At 46.5% G+C, this 22,961-nt stretch overlaps 1 protein-coding gene across 8 annotated transcripts; it reads left to right on the top strand.

Annotated features, from left to right (window-relative positions):
* Window positions 1-1,678: 1,678 nt before the first annotated feature.
* LOC122935377 (WD repeat and coiled-coil-containing protein-like) lies at window positions 1,679-22,737 on the top strand. 8 transcript variants are annotated; one of them, XM_044291142.1, is made up of 6 exons: window positions 1,679-1,762; window positions 3,256-3,404; window positions 3,513-3,603; window positions 7,144-9,041; window positions 16,001-16,115; window positions 18,694-22,737. In XM_044291142.1, exons 3-6 carry the CDS (start codon window positions 3,597-3,599, stop codon window positions 18,855-18,857), a joined length of 2,184 nt encoding a protein of 727 aa, XP_044147077.1. In that variant the 5' UTR covers window positions 1,679-1,762; window positions 3,256-3,404; window positions 3,513-3,596; the 3' UTR covers window positions 18,858-22,737. The 8 variants fall into 8 exon arrangements, with proteins under 8 accessions (XP_044147077.1, XP_044147083.1, XP_044147076.1 ...); XM_044291146.1 differs by lacking the exon at window positions 3,256-3,404 and adding an exon at window positions 4,183-4,274 and having other exon boundaries at window positions 1,733-1,762; XM_044291144.1 differs by lacking the exon at window positions 1,679-1,762 and adding an exon at window positions 4,183-4,274 and having other exon boundaries at window positions 2,405-3,404.
* Window positions 22,738-22,961: the final 224 nt, after the last annotated feature.

The following is a 22,961-nucleotide window of genomic DNA, read 5'->3' as shown; positions in this document are numbered from 1 at the left end:
CACTGGCACAGGTAAGGGCTTACATGTGCCTCGCCGGACTTGTGAAAAAAGATGGCAGCCCGCATATGTTCGCAGGCGAACAATGCGAACTGGCCATCACTGCACTCGAGTCCTCTCAGCAGTCTATACTTTGTATTATAGTGGGGTTATGGGGGCCAGTAGGAAAAATAGGGTGATCTGGACTCTGTATCTGCAGTCCTCCTCATGTATTAATGCACATAATGGTCCATGGTGACAAACTCCCCTTAAAGCAGGAATACTGGTTAGTACCTGACCGCTTAGGGGGGGTTTGCAGGGACTGATGGGTGCCCCCGCCCGTTTTTTACTTGTTGCGTTTTGTTAGGTTGTGGCCCTCTCCCCCTGTTTATTCCCCCCACCTTTTCTTGTGATCCAGTAATCTGGAGGGCCTTTAGGGGTTAATAAAATCACGCCCCGCCCCTTGCTGCTCCTTCAGTTCAGAGCTATGTGTGGGGACCGCCTACCTGCCATATATGCCCCCCCCCTTCTCCAGGTTCTTCCTCTTGGTACGTGGAAGAGACCTGGTCCTGCCCTTGTGGCCTCTCAGTTGATGGAACGGTATTCAGATCTATGTTCGGTTCACCTCGGGTTGGTGCATTCACATCACCGTTCAGCTTTCCGTTCTTCTAAACCGTCAGGAGAGAGAGAGAGAAAAACACGGATCCTGTTGCATCAGTTGTCATCCGTTTGAGCCATTTCCTTCTGAGATTCTTTTTTTTTTAGATGGAAACAAAAGTACTGCATGCAGATACGGATCAGAAGAACGGAACAGTGATGTGAATGCACCCTTAGGCCTCATTCACACGAGCGTGACAGATTGGCTCCGGATGCGTTCGGGGTGCGTTCAGTGAAACTCGCACCATTTTGCAAGCAAGTTCAGTCAGTTTTGTCTGCGATTGCATTCAGTTCTTCAGTTTTTTCCACGCGGGTGCAATGTGTTTTGATGCGTTTTTCACACGTGTGATAAAAAAACGGAAGGTTTACAAACAACGTCTCCTAGCAACCATCAGTGAAAAATGCATTGCATCCGCACTGGCTTCCGAATGCAATGCGTTTACGTTTTATGCGAATCGACTTTGGATGTTTCGATTCGTTCATCCCTAATTCTAATACTTTATGGAGACTGATCTCCGTACAATATTATTCCAAAGTTTTGAACGATGACGCATCCAAAGCTCGCTTCGCTCAACACTAGAGAGCAGTGATGACCAATTTGCAGTGTTCGCCCGCGAACACATGCGGGCTGCCTTCTTAACTCACAAGTCTGGCGATGCACAGGTAAGCCCTTACCTGCGCCGCAAGCCGGTCTGAAATCAAATGCGGTCACCGGGAGCAGGCAGTTCATAGAACAGCCGCCGGGGGCCTTCATCGGGCTGTTCTCAGAACTGCCTGCTCCCGGTGATCGCATTTGTTTCAGACCGGCTTCCGGCACAGGTAAGGGCTTACCTGTGCATCGCCGGACTTGTGAGTTAAGATGGCAGCCCGCATGTGTTCGCGGGCGAACACTGCAAAAGAGTAGATATAAGAAAGCTCCATGCTACACCATGAGAAAGGGACTGAGCATGCTCGGAGCAGTACTGAGCTGTGAATGATGATGTAATGGTGTGGGCGGGGAAGTATTAGAGGTAGAGCCGTGCTGGGAGGATACAGAGAAGAGCAGCCTCGTCACTGCTGACACCCGCACAACCAGGAAGAGCTGGCTGCATGGGAGACGTGAGGAGAGCTCAGCTGTACATGCATCAAGGTGCTCATGTAGCTTTAGGCCTCTTTCACACGAGCGTGACGGATTAAGTCCGGATGTGTTCAGGGAAACTCGCACCACTTTGCAAACAATGAGTTCAATCAGTTTTGTCTGTGATTGCGTTGAGTTGTTCAGTTTTTTCCGTGTGGGTGCAATGCGTTTTGATGCGTTTTTCATGCGCGTGATAAAAAACTGAAGGTTTACAAACAACATCTCTTAGCAACCATCAGTGAAAAACGCATCGCACCCGTACTTGCTTGCGGATGCGATGTGTTTTTCACGCAGCCGCATTCACTTCTATGTGGCCAGGGCTGCGTGAAAAATGCAGAATATAGAACGTGCTGCGATTTTCACGCAACGCAGAAGTGATGCGTGAAGAACAACGCTGAGGTACACAGACCCATTGAAATGAATGGGTCAGGATTCAGTGCGGTTGCTATGCGTTCATGTCATGCTCATGTGAAAGGGGCCACTTCCAAGCGCTCTCCCCAAACAACTGAATGGGAGCGAACTATGCTTGCGCGGCCACCGCTCCCATTCATTTCTATGGGGCCCGACAGAAATGCGAATGCGCAGTGCGCCCTCTACTACCTTTCCCTGCTCCGTTCTCAGTGTAGGTGTGTCCCAGAGATGGGACCCGCGCCTATCAGACAATCGGGGCATATCCTAGCGTTATGCCCCCTTTGTCTGTGATGGGAAAACCCCTTTAAATTTCAGTGTTAAGCCTCATTCACACAGTCAGTGTTTTGGTCAGTGATTTTCCATCAGGGATTGTGAGCTAAACCCAGGAGTGGAGCCTCCACAGACCTGAGGTATAAGGGAAAGAGCTGCACCTGGTTTGGGCTCAAAGTCACTGCTTGAAATCACTGACTGAACACTGACATGTGGATGAGGCCTTATAGAGGGAGCTCACCTCACTTTCATGAAGGCTCTATGGCCTCTTTCACACGGACGATATGGATTCTATATACTGACTTCATACATGTATTATTGATATATGTTTCTCATGGCAACACTGCGGAGGGGGGGAGGAGTCGCTGATTGGCCACCATAATCACATGACATCACTAGAGCACCATCTCGTCATGTGACCAGAGGCAGCCACTAGAGCAGCGGTCAGCATCAACCATTTCATGCTGGGAGTTGTAGTTTTCCAACAGCTGGGATGTGGGAGGTTGCTGACCATTGCTCTAGAGTCTGAGCTCCTTGGGCAAATTATACACCCCTGTAAATCACAGTTTGATTTAATGAGGGCCCCATAGCTGACCCCCCCTCCAAATATATATCCAAGTATATGTCATTCCCACTATGGGAAAATAGCCGAAGGTGGAGTCTGACCCACCTACCCGCTCTCCTGGCCGTTCAGTACAAGAAAGATGTCACTGCTGCTACAGTGTAGAAACCATACTGTAACGAGGGATGCCCCCTGTAGATCGTGCCTGGCTGTGACCACTGCCTGCCTCTCAGTATTGTTCTCACCGTATCCCCCTCCCCAGATGGCTTAAAGAGCTTAGTGCGTCCTCCTTGCTGGGTGATAATGCAAACAGACTTATCGCCTGCCATGATAACCCACCTGCCTGTCTCTCTGCATCAGCCGGCCAGACGACAGCACTCCTCCTCCACCACGGACTTCACTTACTGACAGGTACGGGGGAGTAAGTAGTGGGCCTCTCTGCTGTGGTATGGGGTCTACTGCTTGTGGTTCTGCAGCCGATGTGAGACTACAACTCCTAGCAGTGTCCCTATATTGCAGAAGTCCTCAGAAAGTCACCTTTGACACCTTGTGAGGTGGTTTCCCGTGGACCCTGGTCATTCCGGATCACGAAGGAAGTTCTGAATGAAATGTGAGTGTTGTTTTTGGATCATCAGACGGTGGTAAAGAAGACCTTTGTTGTTGTAATTTGAATTTCCTCTATATAAAAAGGGTATTCCGGTAATAAAGTGCCACCTATCTATAGGATAGATAAGTGTCTGGTGGGGGTCCAACTACTAAGGCCACCTCAGATTGGGGGACCCTCATGTGAATGGAACCAGTGGTTAAGCGTGCTTAGGACTGATGGAGATAGCAGAGTACAGCGCTCAGCTGTCTGTATCTGTGCCATGGACTGAATCGAATGGACTCTGTTCCGTTCAAACAGGGAACAAGAGACCCCCATTCTGGCCATCCTAGTAAATGGACCCCCACCGATCAGACACTTATCTTCTATCCTATGGACAGGTGATTAATTTATTATTGGAATACCCCTGTAATACTGAAGACATTTGATAGGTGGTGATTCTCCACTGAAATACCCCTTTAAAGGGGTTTTCCAGAGGGGAAAAGTTTCGGTAAAGTGGTTAAAAAAAAAAATCTATATTCTCCGATACTCTGTAGCTTCTGTTCCAATGCTTATCAGGTCCCCATTGGTCTCTCCTATGTCCAGTCTTGACATGGTGCTGCGGCCAGTGATCGGCTTGATTGGTCATCTCGTGCCATTTCCTGTATGATGAGACCTGACCAGGAAGTAGGGACCAGGTAAGAGTACGTTTAGCCTTGCGTTTACCAGATCCGATTGGTGAGGCAGAGAACAGCCTGCCGGAGTTCACTGGATCCAGCCTAGCCGCATATTGCCGTTCACTGCAAGATCCCATTGACTATGACGGAACCCGGCTTTTGCATGCAATGGTTTTTGTCTAGCAGAAAAGCAGCCGGATCCCATTATAGTCAATGGGGTCCGGCAGTGAACATCAGTATCCAGCAAGGCTTGATCCAGGGATCCAGTGAATACAAATGTGAACCTACCCTAAGCTTCAGAATGGCAGAGGGAGGGGGGATCAGTGAGGATATTTATTCTTTTTGAAAATGTTGCCCTGCTGGACACCGCCAGTTAAAGGACATAGAGTTTAAACTATGGCGCTGGAATCTTTCTACCAGCACGGTACCTCAAAGGGGTTGTGTCATCTCAGACAATTGGAGCATATCATTAGGACCTACGCCTATCTCGTAAATGGAGCCGGGAAAAGTCCTAGAGGGCGCATCGCGCCATGTGCAGAGCGGCCCTCCACTTATTTCTATGGGGCGGCCAAAAATAGCCGAGCACTGGCTCGGCTATTTCCTTCGGTCCCTTAGAAATGAATGAGCGGAGGCTGTACAAGTGCGGTGCACTCTCATTTGTTTCTATGGGGATTCCGAAAATAGTCGAGCCTTGGCTATTTTCGGCAGGCCAATAGGAAGGCTTGGTGGTGGGCCGAACCCGGCACCGCCAGCCACCTACTTTGACGGCCTTGTGTTAGGCTTTATTTTAGAGATAGGTTTGGGTCCCAGAGGTGGGACCCAAACCATCAGACAATGGGGGCATATCCTAGAGCTATGTATGTCCCCATTGTCTGTGATGGGAATACCCCTTTAATTCCTCCGCCCTTCTACGAATCAACTGTACCAAGGAATGGACAGAATATTGTTCTGTTTAGGAGCTTATCACAAATTAGCCCCCAGATGTCCCACTCACATGGAGGTGCAGCAAACATAAATCCAAAAGTTTTAGATGATAGTTTTTATTTAATATTTTTTTCTTCTTCCGTCATGTGAGTATGTATGGATGTCTCCTCACCTGAGTCCCCCGGGTAGATGTGTCGTTTTAAATGCATTTGGTGACTGTAATGACCTCAGCTCTTTACTAGTAGTAGGAGTAGCAGCACCGTGACACGCTTCTTTTTTCTAACTCCTCTAAGCTGCCACTAAGTCATATGCCCCGTTCAGAGTGTGCGTTACTTAGTGCGGCCATTGCAAAAATGATCTGTCTTGGTGCATTCCTAGGGGAGCAAGTGACCCACGTCATCATGAAACTTTGAAAGGTGAGGCTTAGGCCTCTTTCACACTTGCGTTGTCCGGATCCGGCGTGTACTCCACTTGCCGGAATTACACGCCGGATCCGGAAAAACGCAAGTGTACTGAAAGTATTTGAAGACGGATCCGTCTTCAAAATGCTTTCAGTGTTACTATGGCACCCAGGACGCTATTAAAGTCCTTGTTGCCATAGTAGGAGCGGGGGAGCGGTATACTTACCATCCGTGCGGCTCCCGGGGCGCTCCAGAATGACGTCAGAGCGCCCCATGCGCATGGATGACGTGTCCATGCGATCACGTGATCCATGCGCTTGGGGCGCCCTGACGTCACTCTGGAGCGCCCCGGGAGCCGCACGGACGGTAAGTATGCTGCTCCCCCGCTCCCTGCTACACTTTACCATGGCTGCCAGGACTTTAGCGTCCCGGCAGCCATGGTAACCATTGAGAAGAAGCTAAACGTCGCATCCGGCAATGCGCCGAAACGACGTTTAGCTTAAGGCCGGATCCGGATCAATGCCTTTCAATGGGCATTCATTCCGGATCCGGGCTTGCGGCAAGTGTTCCGGATTTTTGGCCGGAGCAAAAAGCGCAGCATGCTGCGCTATTTGCTGCGGCCAAAAAACGTTCCGTTCCGGAACGGAAGACATCCTGATGCATCCTGAAGGACGGACTGTCCATTCAGAATGCATTAGGAAAATCCTGATCAGTATTCTTCCGGCATAGAGCCCCGACGACGGAACTCTATGCCGGAAGACTATAACGCAGATGTGAAAGAGCCCTTAGAAAGTGCTGACGTGTCATCTGAATATAGCGACCACACATTATACTAGTAATGAGCTGGAATGTATGTTTGGAGGACAGACAGCAGCCCTGTATCCTTCCCCCCACAGAGACGTAAAGAAGTTGTGAAGGTCTGTACCTGTATAGTGTGTGGACACCTGACATCTCACCTCGATGAGACATCCCATTCTGAAGCGGTGGAGTCTGTCTCCTTTTGCAGCCTCAACTCTATTGAGAAGAGTTTTCACACGATTTTGGAAGCTGTCTGTGGAAATGTGTGAGGTCAGGGGCTGATGTTGGGTGAGAAGATCTGAACCATCCAATTCTGAAAGTCATTGGATGAGTTGAGGTCGGGGCTCTTATCAGCCGCACAGATTCCTTCAATCCAACTCATCTCTGCATGTCCAGGAGGACACAGGGGGGCAGTCCTCCTGGAACAGGAAAGAACCTTCTGTAAAGGTGTTGTCACAGAGCTGGAGACATAAAGCTGTCAAAAATTTCTACCAATCTGATGGATAAATCTGGGTTTGGCGCATGTCCGGAGAGCACTATTTATTGTAATACATAGTACTACTGTAAAATTTGGTGGATGAGGAGGATTTGGTAAGGGGCTGTTTTTCGAGGTAAGGCCTCTTATTTCCAGTGAATGGTATTTTATATTGATCTATCCTCCGATATCTGCCACTGTAGTAGAGCGATAGTGGCAGATAGGTTATCCACCAGGGTGGAGCATTAGTTTTGTAGTGTGTTTTTACATTTTTATTTTTTTCTATCCACAGATGTCCTGCCCCCAAAAAACATGGAATTAGGAAAGGGTAAACTTCTCAGAAGCGGCCTCAACGCCTTGTACCAAGCCATACATCCGATACATGGCTTAGCCTGGACAGACGGCAAACAGGTTATTCTAACATCCTTGGACCTTCATAATGAAGACCCCAAGTTTGGCAACTCTGTAGTGATTGGGCAATTTGAACACGTTCACGGCCTCTTCTGGGGTACAGCTCATGCCAATGACCTACCCGCTCTCCTGGCTGTTCAACACAAGAAACATGTCACTGTCTGGCAGCTGTATTACAACAGTTCAGAGAAGAACAAGTTGGTGGTTTCTCAGACTTGCGAAGTCGGGGACCCCCTGCCCGTTCTACCACAGGGCTGCGTGTGGCATCCAAACAAAGACATCTTGGTTATTTTAACCAAACGCGATGTGTCTGTCTTGTATTCCGTGCGCTCGGACAATTCTAGTGTTAAGGCGGACATTAAAAGCACAGGGGTTGTCCATTGCGCTTGCTGGACAGAGGATGGAAGTCGGTTGGTTGTCGCCATCAGTAGCGCACTTTACTCCTATATTTGGGACGAGAAGCACAAAATGTTAAATCCCTGTACTTTTTGCCCTATATTTGACATCGGTGGATACATTTGTGCAATTGAATCAACAGTTGACTCTCAGGTGGCTGTTGCCACCGAGCTTCCCCTAGACAGGTTATGTGCATTGAATGCCGGCATTGCATTCGACGTTCCAGCAACCTCCCAAATAACTCCCTCCGCCCAACCAGCCTTGCTGCTCATGGATGAAGAATTCTCTCTAGATGTGGGGCGAAAATCAACTGATTCCGGCACTACCATCTCCACAGATTCCCCAGTTACTTCCCCTGGGACTGTTGACCTAACACACATTATGATCAACCACTCAAAATCTGACGCGAGCCCACTTCTTAACTTGAAACCCAAGGACTACATAACAGGAAGTGGTCAAGACTCCTCACATCTGATCCTTGTGACCTTCGAGAAGAAAGTGACGTCCACCCGGAAAGTTAGCATCCCAGGTATTCTAGTCCCGGACATCTTGGCATTTGATCCTGGTGCACATATCGTTGCCGTTGCTTCGAACATGTGTAGCCACGTTCTAGTTTATTCGTTGACTTCTACAAACATGCCCAATATTCAGCAAATCCAACTGGAGAAGAATGAGAGGCCTAAAGGCTTGTACTTCCTGACAGAAAAGATGTTGTTAGTGTTGGTTGGGAGGCAGAAGACGTGTGACCCAGTGTTTCTCCCTTCTTCTAGCTCTGATAAATACATAATCCGTTTGATGGTGAAGGAGGTTATGTTTGATGAAGACTCTGAGATTCCGAGTGCACACTCGAGCTTCGACTCTTCAGCTATATTACATGGGAGGAAGAAGTATGTGGACTCATACAAATATGAGCAGTCTCCTGCTTGTCGTGAACTTTTGATCCCAGGAAGTTCCTCGGGACGTCCATCTTCAAGTAAAAAGCGACTCATAGAAGAGATTCGTAGCTATAACTGCGATCAAAGCCCAACATCCAGCGCTAGTGATTTTGAGGAGAAAAAGACTACAATGACTTTACACCACTTAGACGTCGAACCGAAAAATAGGTCTGTAATGCTAGGTTTAGAGACACATCGTAAGCCTTCCAGCAGACCAACATCTCCAAAACTGCAATCCCAGGCGTGCAACAACCTGACAAGGAACACCACTGCTGTCCCGGACCATGATTTCCTTCACGTGTCCTGGAATCTAGAGCGACTTTGCTGCAACATGTCCAATCTACAGCAACGCCTATCCGATCTAACAGAAATGTCGCAAAACGGAAGGAAGTCTCATCTGTCCTATGCATCCTCTAGAGATCCTCCATATGTTACCATCATATGCCAGGTATTTCACTTGATTCTAACTTAAAGGGGTTATCCGCAAGTTACAAAAAATGTTTTTCTTAATAGTTCCCTCCTTCATGTGATTAAGTACTTTAACAGTAATAATGTAGAAAATATTACTACCGGGTCAGAGCTGTGCTCCCCAACGTAATTAGGTTGCAGGCAGTACATTCGTCAAGTGATCCTAGCCTGGTTACAATCCGCAATGTACGTGGGTTGCGCCTGCACTGTGAGCAGTCTGACTGGACAGGAGCAACCTAGTAGGCCCGGTAGTAATATTTTCAGCATTATCACTGTTAAAGTGCTGAATCACATGAAGGGCGACTCTTAGCCTTTTAAGACAATGTTTTCGAGTTCAAAATTCTGTTTTGCGAAATCTTTATGATAGTCCAATCTTTTATACTGCGCTCCAAATCACCTGTATAGTCATAAATTTAGAGGCAATCTGTCACCACATACATCCATAGTAATCCACGTGTCAAATGTGTCAGGTCCTCATTCCTGAGAAATCCATGATTTTTTGGATGCAAGGATACCAGCCCTGATCAGCAATATACGGCAAAATATACGCAAAAGATAGGACATGTCCTGTCTTTTGCTGTATCTTGCAGATTGCGGACCCGTTCAAGTCAGTAGGTTTGCACCGCATTGCGAAGTTCACACGGCTGGTGCCTGTGTTTTGCGGACAGCTATTTGCAGTCGGCAGAGTGGGCATAGCGGCCATACGGTCGTGTGAATAGACCCTTAAAGTCATTGCAGAAGACAGTTGAGAGTAGGAGGTGGTCTGGTGGCCTAGGTAACTATATGATGTTGAAAGCCTCCCCAGCAAAATGAATCGACTGAATGGAGTTGTATTGCAGTTCTCTGCACAGCGGGTTGTCAGGAGCACCACTGGGCATTATTTACGGTAGATTTTAGAACAATCCTGAAATCTTGAAGTTCTGACTCTGACTAAATCAGCCTCGCACTTGGCTGACGCTTCCTGTTCTGTAGAGACAACAGAAGTGCTTGATTTTTATTTTATTTTTTTATCCTATATCCAACCCACATATACTGGATCCATACACATGTAAGGCTCCTTTCACATCACCGTTTCTCCTTTCCGTTCTCCGGCTCCGTTGAGGAGCAGGAAAACGTAAAGGACGTATTCTGCAGATAACTGAGACCTAAATGAGCGTAACGGAGCCTAATGACCCTATAGACTATAATGGGGTCCGTTCTGTGTCCACTCAGAACATGATTTTTGAGCGGAGATAAAATGCATGACTCTGCTAAATTAGCAATTCCGTAATTTTTTATTTATTTTTTACGGGGTTTACCATAGGGGAGAATTTATGTGATATTTATGTAATCCGGGTCATTACGGACGTGACCATACCAGACATATGGGGGAGATTTTTATTTTATTTTGCTATTTTTTTCATTGAAAATCATATTTTCTATGGGGAAAAAAAGCTTTTTATTTTTTTATGGAATTTTTATTTAATGAAAGTGTACTTTTTCTTTTTTTACCACTTGATAGTCCCACAAGGGGACTATAACAGACAGTATTTTGATTGCTTTTACAATGCAATGCACTATCCCTATAGTGCATTGTATTTTAATGGCAATGCTATTCTGACATTGACCAGCAGGCTGCGCCAGAGAGGCTCAGCCTGCTGGAAATGACTCAAGCCTGGTCTGGGACTTACACGAGACCCCAGCCAGCCTTCACACACATCGGCACCCCGGGATTACATTTGCGGGGTGCCGATGGGAGACAGAGGGAGTCCGCTCCCTTTGTCAGCACTTGACATGCGGCGGGCACATGTAAAGTGCTAAACAGCCTGGATCGGCACTCCTGTCGGTCCGGGCTTTTAGAGCAGGGCCACGGCTCTCATGTGCATGGGTGGTCACTAAGGGGTTAAAGGGAATATATCATCAGAAAATGGCCTGCTGTTTGAATCACTTATTTTATGTTTAACATACTTGTTAAATTTTTTTATGTATTTTAAATTTTTCCCAAAAAATCCAGCAGTTTTTGCACTGGCCACTATGTCTAATAATAGGCGACAATTCTTGGTCTGTAGAGATCTCCTCATCTGTCATTCTAATCCTGCCTGTATTGATATCACCTCTGTGTGTAGATAACACAGGATCCACCATTCACAATAGGTGAATGTCTGAGCTCATCTAGTCTTTCCTTGTACATCAACCTCTGCACAGGTAACAAAACATGCCTAGAAAACTCTCCCATAGAAGTCAATGAGGTCCCCTCCTGACCATTGTGTCTATGGACCATGGGGCTGACGTAAGTGTAGTGTCCCACTAGGTAAATGTGGGCACTACACAAGGGTCAATTAGGCCACGTTGTTCTCCTACTCCTGAGGAACAGTGGCATTGTATTTTACAGTCCATTTTGATGTACATTGCCATGCTTTTATGTGTATTTTTCCCTGTTGTGTGTATCAGGCCCATTAGGGTGTAGTTCCTCCTCCTAGACAGTAGAGGGCGCTAGGGAACCCCTAGTATAAATAGTCAGGTCCTGTTCAGGGAAGGGAGTCTGTGTAGTTAGGAGTCTGTGTAAAGACAGAAGAGAGTGTTCACTTCAGCAGAGAGAAGCTGAGGGCCACCGCCTGACATGCAGCTAGACAGCCCAGGCTTCTAGTTGCCACCAGGGGAAGAAGTTACCTCCTGAGAAACCTGCAGTTCCCACAACCAAAGTGCAGAGCAGAGCAAAAGTGTAACCAGCCAACCTGAGGGCTGAAGGGCAGAAGGATCTTACTTAATGCAAGGATATATACCTGAGGAAGTTTTGGTGACCAAGGATAAAGCCATCAATAGGGCATACGGGCCTTGGGATTAAGACAGACAGGAGTTCTGAGGAATAGTGCACAGGATTTCTGAGGAAAAGTGCGGCCTGATCTGTAAGTGTTTTAACCCTCTGAGTATCTTGCAAGAACATTGTGCCTGCCATTTGTGAAAGCCTGCTTATAATTGCTACTGCTATGTGGAACTGAACCTAGACTGTACAAAGTTGACTGTTTCCAGTAAAAGGAAGTTTTGGTTCACCATAACATCGTGTTCCTCCATTATTCCTATCATAAATCGGTGTGCCACCGTTACCGGCACTGGCGTCGCGAATCTTAAAGGGACCTTGCCCCCGGCACATTAAACACCTGCAACATCCAGGGCACCTCATCTACCATCAGGCCTGGTCCCTATACACAGAGTGCTTCTCGACTTTGTCCATCAGTCGTGTCTATAAACTACAGCAGGACGGTACGGAGTTACTGGTCCCAGTGGGAGAAATCCCAGATTACTACGGCAGATATCCGAAAAGTAAAAGTCTGAGGATAAATGTTCCTTTAAGAAGGCACTGAAGAGCTCAGAAGAGGCTATGACTGATTCAGAGGAGGATGCAGCTACTTCCAAAGATTAGTCTAATGAGATTACCTCCGACTGCTCCATTATCTCAAATGTTACCAATATACTTGTTCCTAAGGAGCGCTCCTTAAAGGGAATGTGTCACCAAAAATATTATCTGCCCATTAAAACCAGATAGTGACACATCTTTTTTTTTTTTTTTTCTCCTAATCTGTTTTTATTTTCTGATTGCAGATTTTTAAAATTCTATTTCCTGAACATGATTATGGGAGCGGCCATCTTACCTGGGCCATAGACACCATAGTCAGGAGGGGACCTCGTTGACTTCTATTGGAGAGTTTTCTAGACATGCTCTGTGACCTGTGCAGAGGACATTTTACAAGGAAAGAACAGAAAAACTGTGACAATCGCCTATTATAAATGGCGGGTCCTGTGTTATCTATACACAGAGGTGATATCATTACAGGCAGGACTAGAATGACAGATAAGGAGATAACTGTAGTAAAGTAATCTCTACAGACCAACAATTGGCGCCTATTATTAGGCTTAGTGGCCGGAGCGAAAAAACTGCCGATTTTATGGGTTTTGTTTATATATAGATAGTGACATGGAAAATTAAAAATAACATACATTTTATTTATTTTTTAAATGTTAAACATGAAAACGTCATTTTAACGGTCATTTTCTGATAAAACCTTCCCTTTTAAAGGTAACCTGTCATCAGAAAGTGATCTGTTTGTTTAAATCAAGTGTTTATGTTAAAATATTGTTTAAGAATTTTAGGTTATTTTATATATATTTTTTTTGTTTTTTTAATTTTCCATGGACCTGTAACCTCTCCTGACATACCTGTTTTAGTAACTACTCTAGTAACTAATTGTAATAACAATTCTTGAGCGTCTTTTCATATAACTATTTCATATAACATCCTTTTATATAATGTTGTTCCATTCCTTAATACATTCATAAACTTCTAAAAGGAATAATAATTAGCACGCCCAGCGGTGGTATGTGGAGTCCCTGCACAGTCTGATACTGGCATCACTAGTAGAATAGGGTCAGCCCATAACCCCCACCCTCCGGATCTGGGGGCAATCCATTCATAAACTTCTTGCAGGAATAATAGAGGAATGGCACAGTTCTATGAAAAGATGCTTCAGAATTGTTATTACATGGGGGATGCAAGTAGTCGGGCATGGCAGGAGAACGGTCAGACGCTCATGAAGTCATTGGTTTATACGGGATGGGCGGCTCCTATTCAATGAAGGTTCTGGGAACTGGAGACGAGTAAAGTAGGGATCATGGAGGAAGGGGGGCAAGATTGTCTTTGAATTGTCAACTTCTCGGCCTAAAATGCCTGATATCAGACAATAATAGATATAGTGTCCCTTCACACAGATACACAGCACCCTGCAGATGATATGGTGATGTGGTTTGAATTTTCAGAAAACTTTAGATATGTTGTAGAGAAGTACCAAAGGGTTTGATTTGTGGAGGTCTCGGTGTTGAGATCCCCCAACGATCTGTAGAATGAGGACAGAGAAGCGCTCACATAGAGATCTCTCCTCAATGCAAGAAATGGAATCTAGGCGAGCCCATAGACTTTCTATTGCCTCCGTCCTCTGATGCAAAGAGAGGCCGCCATATGCGAGCACTTCTCTCTCCGCGTTCTAGTGATCAGTGGAGGTCTCCGCACCGATCTCTACGACATATCAAAAGTTTTATAAAACTCTGTGACCCTTTAACTCCTGTCCTTCCCAGGTGATCTTATGGTGGGGGACAAAATTAAGAGTTAAATTCTGTCTTAGGCCCTATTTTATTTTCCAGTCCTGAAGAAAATATACTGCTGGACCCAGTGTCTATAAAGTGACCGCTCCCTGGGTGCCATGTTCTGGTGTCCAGCAAGGTTTCAGACCAGGAGATACGTTCTCTGGGTCCAAGAAAACACCACAAGGAAGACCTTTCTGATCACCTCTATAGCCGTCTAAAGTGACCACCTATAACTGACTTCCTCCACGTTGTGGCTCGCAGAGTGTTCGCAGCCAGCATCCGTGCTGTAGGCCCCCTTTTTAAAAAATAAACAAAACTTTTTCCCTTTTTTCCTGCCTTTTGAATTGCTCAGCACTTTTCCTGGTGAGCAAAGAAGTCATCCACTAATTGCTCTAGTTCTGACCAGAGACATTCGAGGACCGGCCATGATGGGCCTATCGGAGGACGCTCGGCCGGAGCTCCGTCTGGCTGAGTAGTTCCTGCAGTAAGTGGATTTGGCAGCTCAGGCTTTTATGTCAGACTGACCAAGATTCGGCTGCAGCTCTGGGATCTGGACAGCAGAGAAATAGAGCCGCCCTGTAGATATTAGAGCGTTTGGCCACCAGCAGTCAGGAGAAATGTGCTGCTTTAATTTCTTCGGGACGGGACACCTGCAAAGTTTTTTTTTTTTTTTTTTTTTTTTTTTGTTTTTTTTTTATAGAAACCTCTTACCCTAAATGTTTCTGCAAAATCCTCCAGCTGAGCTCCTATTAAAGGGAGTCTGTCACCACATTTGAGCATATTAGACTGATCAAATAGCGTTATATGTGCCACCGAGAACTTAAAAACTGTACCTTTGTATCTAACGGAGTTTTCTTTCAGCCAAAAATGAACTTTTAAGATTTTGTAAATGCGCCCTCTCAAGTGCCCAGGGCGGCGTCTCAATCGTCCGAGCCCCAGGCAGCACCTCCTCAACGGCTCATAACCCCGCCCTCCGTGTGCCTCTGCCCGCCCGTTTACTCTCCTCCTCTTTCCTTTTCCACTGCAGCTGCGCGGTCAAATTCGTAGCGGGGGCAGTGGAAAAGGAGAGAGGAGGAGGAGAGTAAACGGGCGGGCAGAGGCACACGGAGGGCGGGGTTATGAGCCGTTAAGGAGGTGCTGCCTGGGGCTCGGACGACTGAGACGCCGCCCTGGGCACTTGAGAGGGCGCATTTACAAAATCTTAAGTTCATTTTTGGCTGAAAGAAAGCTCCATTAGATACAACAAAGGTACCGTTTTTAAGTTCTCGTGGCACATATAACGCTATTTGATCAGTCTAATATGCTCAAATGTGGTGACAGACTCCCTTTAAGGCAAAGCCTGCAGACACTGAAGCTGCAGCAGAGAGGACACTTCCCCTGTACAGGGCTGGCTCTAGCTTTGTTAGAAAGCGGTTGTCATGTACTAGGTTATGTCTGCTAAATTTTTTTTATATTAGTCATGAAAGAACCCCTTTAATATCAGATCAGCAGGGTGGGGGTGGCTCCCGGCACCCCTGTCGATCAGCTGTTTGAATGCTTTCCTGCACGCTGTCTCCTTTGTAGAGGTGTTGAAGTATAATTACAGCTTTCTCTGATGTTTTTTGAACAGGACAAGCATTTGTAATTACACTACGCCACCACGACAATGGAGATGGTATGAACAGCATCGCGGCCCCTTCAAACAGCTGAATGGTGGGGGTGCTGGGAGTCAGAACGCCCACTGAATTATCAGATAGGTCATCAATATCTGTAGCCCGGACAACCCCTTTAAAGGGTGTAATGAGAGTCCCCTATTATTTCTAAAGTCTCTCCTTATTTCTACAGAGGAATCACTCGGACAGTTCGTCGGTGAAAAAGTCGGTTTTGCTGTGTGACAACAAGCTGCGTCTCGGGACCATCCAGGAGCTCTTCTGTCTGTCGCTGGTGGAGATGCAACTGGGTGAGTGAAGAATATCCCGTCTATGGCCAGTACATGTCACCCATTTCAATTTCTCATGTGAACAATTTTGCAAAGGAGACATGACTAAATGAAAAATTTCCGGAGATCGTAAAGAGGTCGGCATCTCGCTTGCCACCACCAACCATTACCATACACGTACCATACAGCTCCCATATAGTTAGTGTTCTACGGGAAGAAGTTATGCGACTTGTGATAGTTTGGTGGCCTGAAATTAACGCAAGTTTTCCCGTGAACTATATTTGCACAAAAAAAATCAACTTTTAAAAATTTTATGCCACTCCCAATTTTTTTGTTTTAAGTCGGTTGGGCTTGGCTGCAGTGAAGCAGCGAAACACATTGACTGTAATTTACACCAGAGACTTGCGTAAATTATGGCGCAAATCAATGCCAGCTCTTGGCGCATCTTATTCCATCGCTGGTATATGAAATGCCAGTTTTAATAAATTTCCCCCCTCGGTGCCTCAAATTGTATATCTTGGTGAGTTCGAGCTCATGCTGTATCTCGGGGGCACCGTATGGCAGCATGCTGAGCCTTTAGGGACGGGTGGCACTATACAGACAAGCATGTTATTTCCGCAAAGCAGAGTGAAGATGAGTGGCTGCCACACAGCACTGGTGCCACTTATCTCCAGGGAACACTCCAGGGTTTGGGACATGAAATCAATCAATCTGGCATGATTTGTATCTCCAGGAGCTGACGACTAAAATGTAATGTCTATGGGCGGCTTGAATCAGATAAGAGTGCACGGCTCCCGGGGCACTTTCTGAGCTGTAGTGGTGGCGGTGCCTCTGCTGGGAGTGATGGAGCAGGCAAGCGGTGCTAGGATAATATAATCCTGCCCAGGAACGAACACAGACAGCAGAGGGCCCCATAGTGCTCCTCCCCCTCCATAGTGCCCCGCTGTGTGCCAGTGTATGATGGGGCCCCCCATAGTGCTCCTCTCCTTCCATAGTGCCCCTCGTGTGCCAGTATATAAGATAGGGCCCCCTATAGTACTCCTCCCCCTACATAGTTCCCCCCATGTGTGCCAGTATATTTGATAGGGCCCCCCATAGTGCTCCTCCTTTTCCATAGTGCCCCCCATGTGTTCCAGTATATAAAATAGCGCAAATGACGGTGATATAGATGAAAATAGAGAGATGAGCACTTCCACAATGGAAGCACTTATGTCCCTCTGCCACCGGTAAGAAGGGGGCCCCCTCCTGCACTGGGGCCCCTATGCAGCCGGATCGGCTGCACAGGCGGTATGTCTGCCCCTTGCATGTGTGTGCGCTCCTGAGGCTGCTAGTGTATCAGAATCACTAGCAGTCTCAGCAGACCCTGTACAGATCCTGAAACCCGATGGTAAGTGGTTGCTGCAATCTGTTTCTTACAGGAGAGAATGACAGTGGAGGCCGCTTTTTTTTCTTGCTGTGCACAATCGTGGCCACCGCTGCTGCATTGCAATGGTGGCCGTAACCCCTAGAGACAAGCAGTCTATAAAGAGGAAAAAGATGGTGGGGACCAGACCCATAACTGTAAATGCATCTACATTAATAAGTTACTTATCAAGGTTATACCCATAATAAATATAACTTCATGAGGTGAGACAACCGCTTTAAAGGGGTTGTCTCACTTCAGCAAATGGAATTTATCATGTAGAAAAAGTTAATACAAGACACTTCCTAATGTATTGTGATTCTCCATATTGCCTCCTTTGCTGGCTGGATTCATTTTTCTATCACATTATACACTGCTCGTTTCCATGGTTACGACCAACGCTGCAGCACAGATAAGAAGTGGCCGGGCCAGGAGCTGCTGCGTATGCATGCCTATGTGCGCTCCCACAATCCCACCCACCAGGGAGCCCGGCTCTTTTTCCTATAGTGTGCAAGCATGACCACTACTGATGGATTGTAGGGTGGTCGTAATCCCTGGAAACCAACAGTGTATAATGTGATGAAAAAAACAAATCAAATCAGCAAAGGAGGCAATATGGACAATCACAATACATTGGCCCTGGAAAAAAAAAAAAAATGGCGACACAAGTAGGCAGGGTCAGCCATGCCATCTGCAGTGCAGGCCACATGAGGCCTTAGATGCCTGCTAATCTGTGTCATCTGTACACTGTCTCATAGGCTTCAAGCCCTGTGCCTATTTCCTATGAGGGTGAATGACATGGCAGGAAGCCATGGGCTCCTGTGTCTGCCACCGTGTTCTACTGTATGACCTGCCTGATACAGTTGAATTGAGGAGGATGCCTGTGGTACCCGGCCAGGTACATTGGTAGGTATCTATGTACCTGGCCGGGTACCACAGGTGTCCTCCTCAATGATCCTCCCATCATTAACGCGAGGACTATCAGATCATTACGTACCCTGTGGTTAGAGAAGGGCTCAGGTGGCCCACCGGGCATCGGCCCACTAGGAAATTGAGGTCTATGGACAGTCTGCCCCTGGTGCCTGGTATTACCTTTCTCTACATGATAAATGCCATTTGCTGAAGTGAGACAACCCCTTTAAATGTATGTAACTTCCCCCCAAGAAGAACGCTAACCCCATTCCTTCTCTCTTTCAGGCCCCTCTTGTTGGATTACTCTGACAGCCGATAACGAAGGCTTCATCCCATTGACATTTTCGGCCAATCAGGAACTCTTCATCAGAGACGCCAGAGGGCCTCCAGCATCACCCATGAGCTCCGACGGAATCGGTCCAGCACAGCCCCCCAGCAGCATCACATAATGTGCGCTGTCCGCTCGGGGGGCTGTTCTGCTTTCCATCTTACCGTATGCACTGGGCTTGGGGGCTCCACCGCTCCACAGTATCCTGTAAATATCCACTTATAGGCAGCTTCAGATTGTTGTAAGGATTCCTTACTTACCTCCGGTGCTGACGGGATAGGATCCCGGTATCTTGTGCAATATACGTCCTACATTTCTAGGACTCCCAACGCCCTGGACCTCAAGAGTAATACATTGTAGGGTGTCCAGTACCAGACCCTTGATGCTGCTGGAACATCCATAGATTTTTATCAGACGGTGATGACATAGAGAGAGAGACTTCCCGGTTATCATAGTGACGTGATTGTGCCAGCGCGTTTCAGTATTTGCAGTATTTATCGCTAGTAGTACTGGTGGACATGCACGAGGAATGTATTTTTTGGTAATGCATGTTCCTGCCCTGATCGTATCTATAGTATGTGCGCGGCATATTAGATACCTGCGGGACAATCTTTGTTACCATTGAATGTAGAAAGTAAAGGCCACCATGATGTGGGCAGAGCCAGTGTTATATCCGTGTGTACGTGCTGACAGATGTGCATTTCATTTGCAGTGATGTCCATGTAGTAGAGAGATTCACCACCTAAAGGTTTTATTAGAAAAATCTATGCAGGCTGAGATAGGCTGAAGTCAGCTTCGGGTTATGTCTGACAGGTTGGTTGCTAGGGACACACTACCTAACAACCAGTCATTGATGTAGGGTTGTCAAGCAGCACGTTCCTTTAACAAACTATTCTCTATCTCTTACTGTCGTATTAACCATATTTCTGTATAAATTTTAGGTGGAGCACCTCTACGAGTCACTCGTGTCTGATTGGTGGGGGACTGACCTTTGGGGCCCCCCTCTGACCCCTAGCCTTCTGTTTGACTGTAGCAGTGAAGACACATGTGTGCTGCTGCTCCATTCAACTCTATGGGTCTGTCAGAGCTAGGTGAAAGCCTGTACTTGGCTATAACTCCCGCCGTCTGAGAGAACATAATGGAGCGTCGGCGTCCAATGGGGGAACACTGGCCTCCATTCCAGTGATTGACTGGGGTCCGACCCCCACCTGTCCTATGGATAGAGGATAAGTTGTAAAGGTGTTTTCCGGGATTTAGGATATTGATGGCCCATCCTGACGCCTTGAGATTGGTAGCATTCGAACTCTTGGCACCCAGCAGTTTGAAGGGCCCCTGTCACTTGTGCATGTGCTGCGGCCTGTTCTTCATTTACATGGGGTCATCTCTACCTAGTAGCAGCAGTGCAGGGTACCGCAGCTTCACCATATTCATGGAATGCAATACTCTGCACCGCCGCTGTTAACCAGACCGTGCAGGTAGATGACCCCCATGTAAACTATTAAGATGCAGCTGATCGATGGGAGTGCAAAGAGTCCGACCGCCACCAACCTGATATATCCTCCCATTTAAACGGCACTGATAAAGGAGGAAAGAAATGTGAAATTTTATATAAAAAAGTGGCTGGTTCTGGGAAGTCAGCTTTTTATTTTGTTCCTTGAATTTTTTTTCAAAGGAGGACAAATTACCAAGCAATTGCCATGAATATACCCACTGCCATTGCAGTCTACTCACTTTGGGCTAAAATTTTTTTTTTTAATTGGTCTTTATTAAAACTTTTCAGCAGTTGTTGTCATAAAGGGTTAAGTTTTAGCCTAGCTGTGAGCATCTTACTTTCACTTTCTGATTCTCTCTGAACTACTAACAGCTGCAGCTCATGAATGAGTCATCTTCTTATCAGCTGTCAGGAGATCAGAGGTAAGGTTTCACATAAGCTGTCATCTGGACTCCCTGAAAGGATACAGTGTAAAAAACGGGGCCTGCTACTAGATAATCTCAAGACTGTACAGAGAAAGGGGCTGACATTAAAAAAAAAAAGACCAATTGAAAAAAAAAAAAAATTTGGGCTGAAAATGAGTATCATGCAATAATTTTTTTTAAAGATGTCCATAGCCTTTAAATCACTCCATCTCCCTCCTGTTGTGCTTTTGGGAAGGAGGACTTGTCTGCCATGATTGGTATATTTGCCGATGAGATTAGTGTGGTGTATTATATGTATAGTATATGAATATTGAGTTAGTCCATAAAGTTGCTTCTTTTAGTACAGGTTCTGTAGATCTCAGGAAAAAAAAGGTTCTGCACTATGTGTATGACTGGCATGCGTTAAAGGGGTTGTCTGGATTAAAACCCATTTGGCGCCCATCTATTATCCCCATCCATGAACTGCTACAAAGACCTTGCTCTGGAGGACCGGCTCAATTGTGCATTATATGGATCACCCCCATTGATGTCAGTAGGCACCACGTTATGCCTCTTTTCACCTGCAGTGGCGCTGTATGGGAATTGAACACTTGCTTCTTGGTTCCACTGTTAATTTCAGCTGATTGCCATGAAATCACAGAGCTGGAGCATTTATTTTTATGACCCTCTGTTGTGCTGTTCCGTTATTATTCCTGCTAGAACTTTTATGAATTACGGTCCAGCTGGTTGTTCCCAGTTGGATTGGGGGGGGGGGGGGGGGGTGTCTGCACGGTCTGTCACTATCCAATCAGTGTCCGACTGTGCAGAGACTCACCCCCAACTTGAAACACCCAGCTGGCCTTTATTCATAAATCTCTAGCAGGAATAACAGAGGAACTGCACAACATAGATTTATAAATGTAGCTAGGTCAGCGCTAAAGCCTGCCCATCAGAGCCGGTGACATCACCAGCAACACTGCTAGGCGGAAGCCTTTATCCAGCTTACCCATGGAGAGCCCGGTATGTCACTGGATCTCTAAAAAAATGGCTGAATCGTGCAGGACAAAGGAGAGCATCGGAGCATTTCATCAGGGGGGGGATGTCTGGGTGAAAATGGGGATATGTCCGGGTTCAGCTCTGGACCCGCACAACCCCTTGGATGAAAGTTCAAAGAAAGATCATTAGCCGGATAAATCTACTGACCATAGTTAAATGTCACCTGACGAATATATGCTTTAGTTTTGATAAGCTTTTGTTCCTTTTTATTCAACTTTAGGCGAAGGCCTCATGCACACGACGGTAATCATTTTACGTTCCATGTGCGTCCCGAAAAACGGACAAGAATAGTGCATGTTCTATTTAAAAAAAAAAAATATTGCGGAATGAACATACAACTGCAGATGGCGACATGGGTGACATCCATGTGTTGTCTGCATTTTTTGCGGCCCCGTAGAAATGAATGGGTCCCCATGCGATCCACAAGAAATGCAGATTGGTTGTGGACCGAAAATACAGTAGTGTGCATGAGGCCTACTGTGTATTGCTACCTTCATTGTCTGCTACACCCCTGCTATTCAGATCCACCATCTATGGTCTATGGGTGCTGGCCGCTTCTCATCTGGGGTTTAATGTCAGGAGAATGTGACGTCATTGCAGGTCCTTTTGCAGGTCCTGCTGAAAGAAGATAGAAGACACTGCGGCAGTGCGATCAAGTGGACGAGGTGAGTCGTTTTTTTTACCCCTAAATTGCCACATTCTTTTGCATTCTGTCTTAAGAATGATATTATTTTCTGTTATAACGGAAAATAATAAAATGACCTGAACACCGAACTCAAACCCGGAGTTCAGTGGAAAAGTCTGGGTTTGCAGTTCGGGTTCGCTCATCCCTACAGGAGAAAGGTACACGATAGATGATTTACTGTCCCCCTGAGATTATCAGTGTCAGAGGTGTCCGGCAGCTTCTCATCCCCCCTCCTCTATATAATTAACATGCACATTTGGGTAAGGCCTCATGCACACAACCGTTATTCAGTTTTTCGTGATTTTCTGCGAACCCATTGACTTTCAATGGGTCCGTTGACCGTTTGTCATCCGCGTCCGTGGTTCCAGTCCGTCAAAAAAATACACAAGATTGTTGTCTGTGTCCGTTTTTTTTCCTATCATTTGCATGGCAAACCTGTCTTTTAGACTTTTTTTTTTTTACTTTCCTTTATGTCTGGTGGTCCTCCAAAAATAAAGGAAGACGCACGGAAACGGAAACGGATCACGGAGCAACGGAACCCCATTTTGCGGAACGGAACACAACAACGGTCATGTGCATGAGGCCTAA

The sequence above is a fragment of the Bufo gargarizans genome, chromosome 4 (assembly GCF_014858855.1).
Source record: "Bufo gargarizans isolate SCDJY-AF-19 chromosome 4, ASM1485885v1, whole genome shotgun sequence".
NCBI lineage: Eukaryota > Metazoa > Chordata > Amphibia > Anura > Bufonidae > Bufo > Bufo gargarizans.
This window is presented reverse-complemented; position numbering and strand designations above follow the sequence as displayed.

Excerpts from the sequence above, each read along its gene's own strand:
- LOC122935377 (XM_044291141.1), top strand. The coding sequence starts at position 1,723 with ATGGGAGACGTGAGGAGAGCTCAGCTGTACATGCATCAAG. Across the intron at positions 1,763-7,143 it reads TCAGCTGTACATGCATCAAG|ATGTCCTGCCCCCAAAAAAC; the intron begins GTGCTCATGTAG and ends TTCTATCCACAG. Across the intron at positions 9,042-16,000 it reads ATGTTACCATCATATGCCAG|AGGAATCACTCGGACAGTTC; the intron begins GTATTTCACTTG and ends TTATTTCTACAG.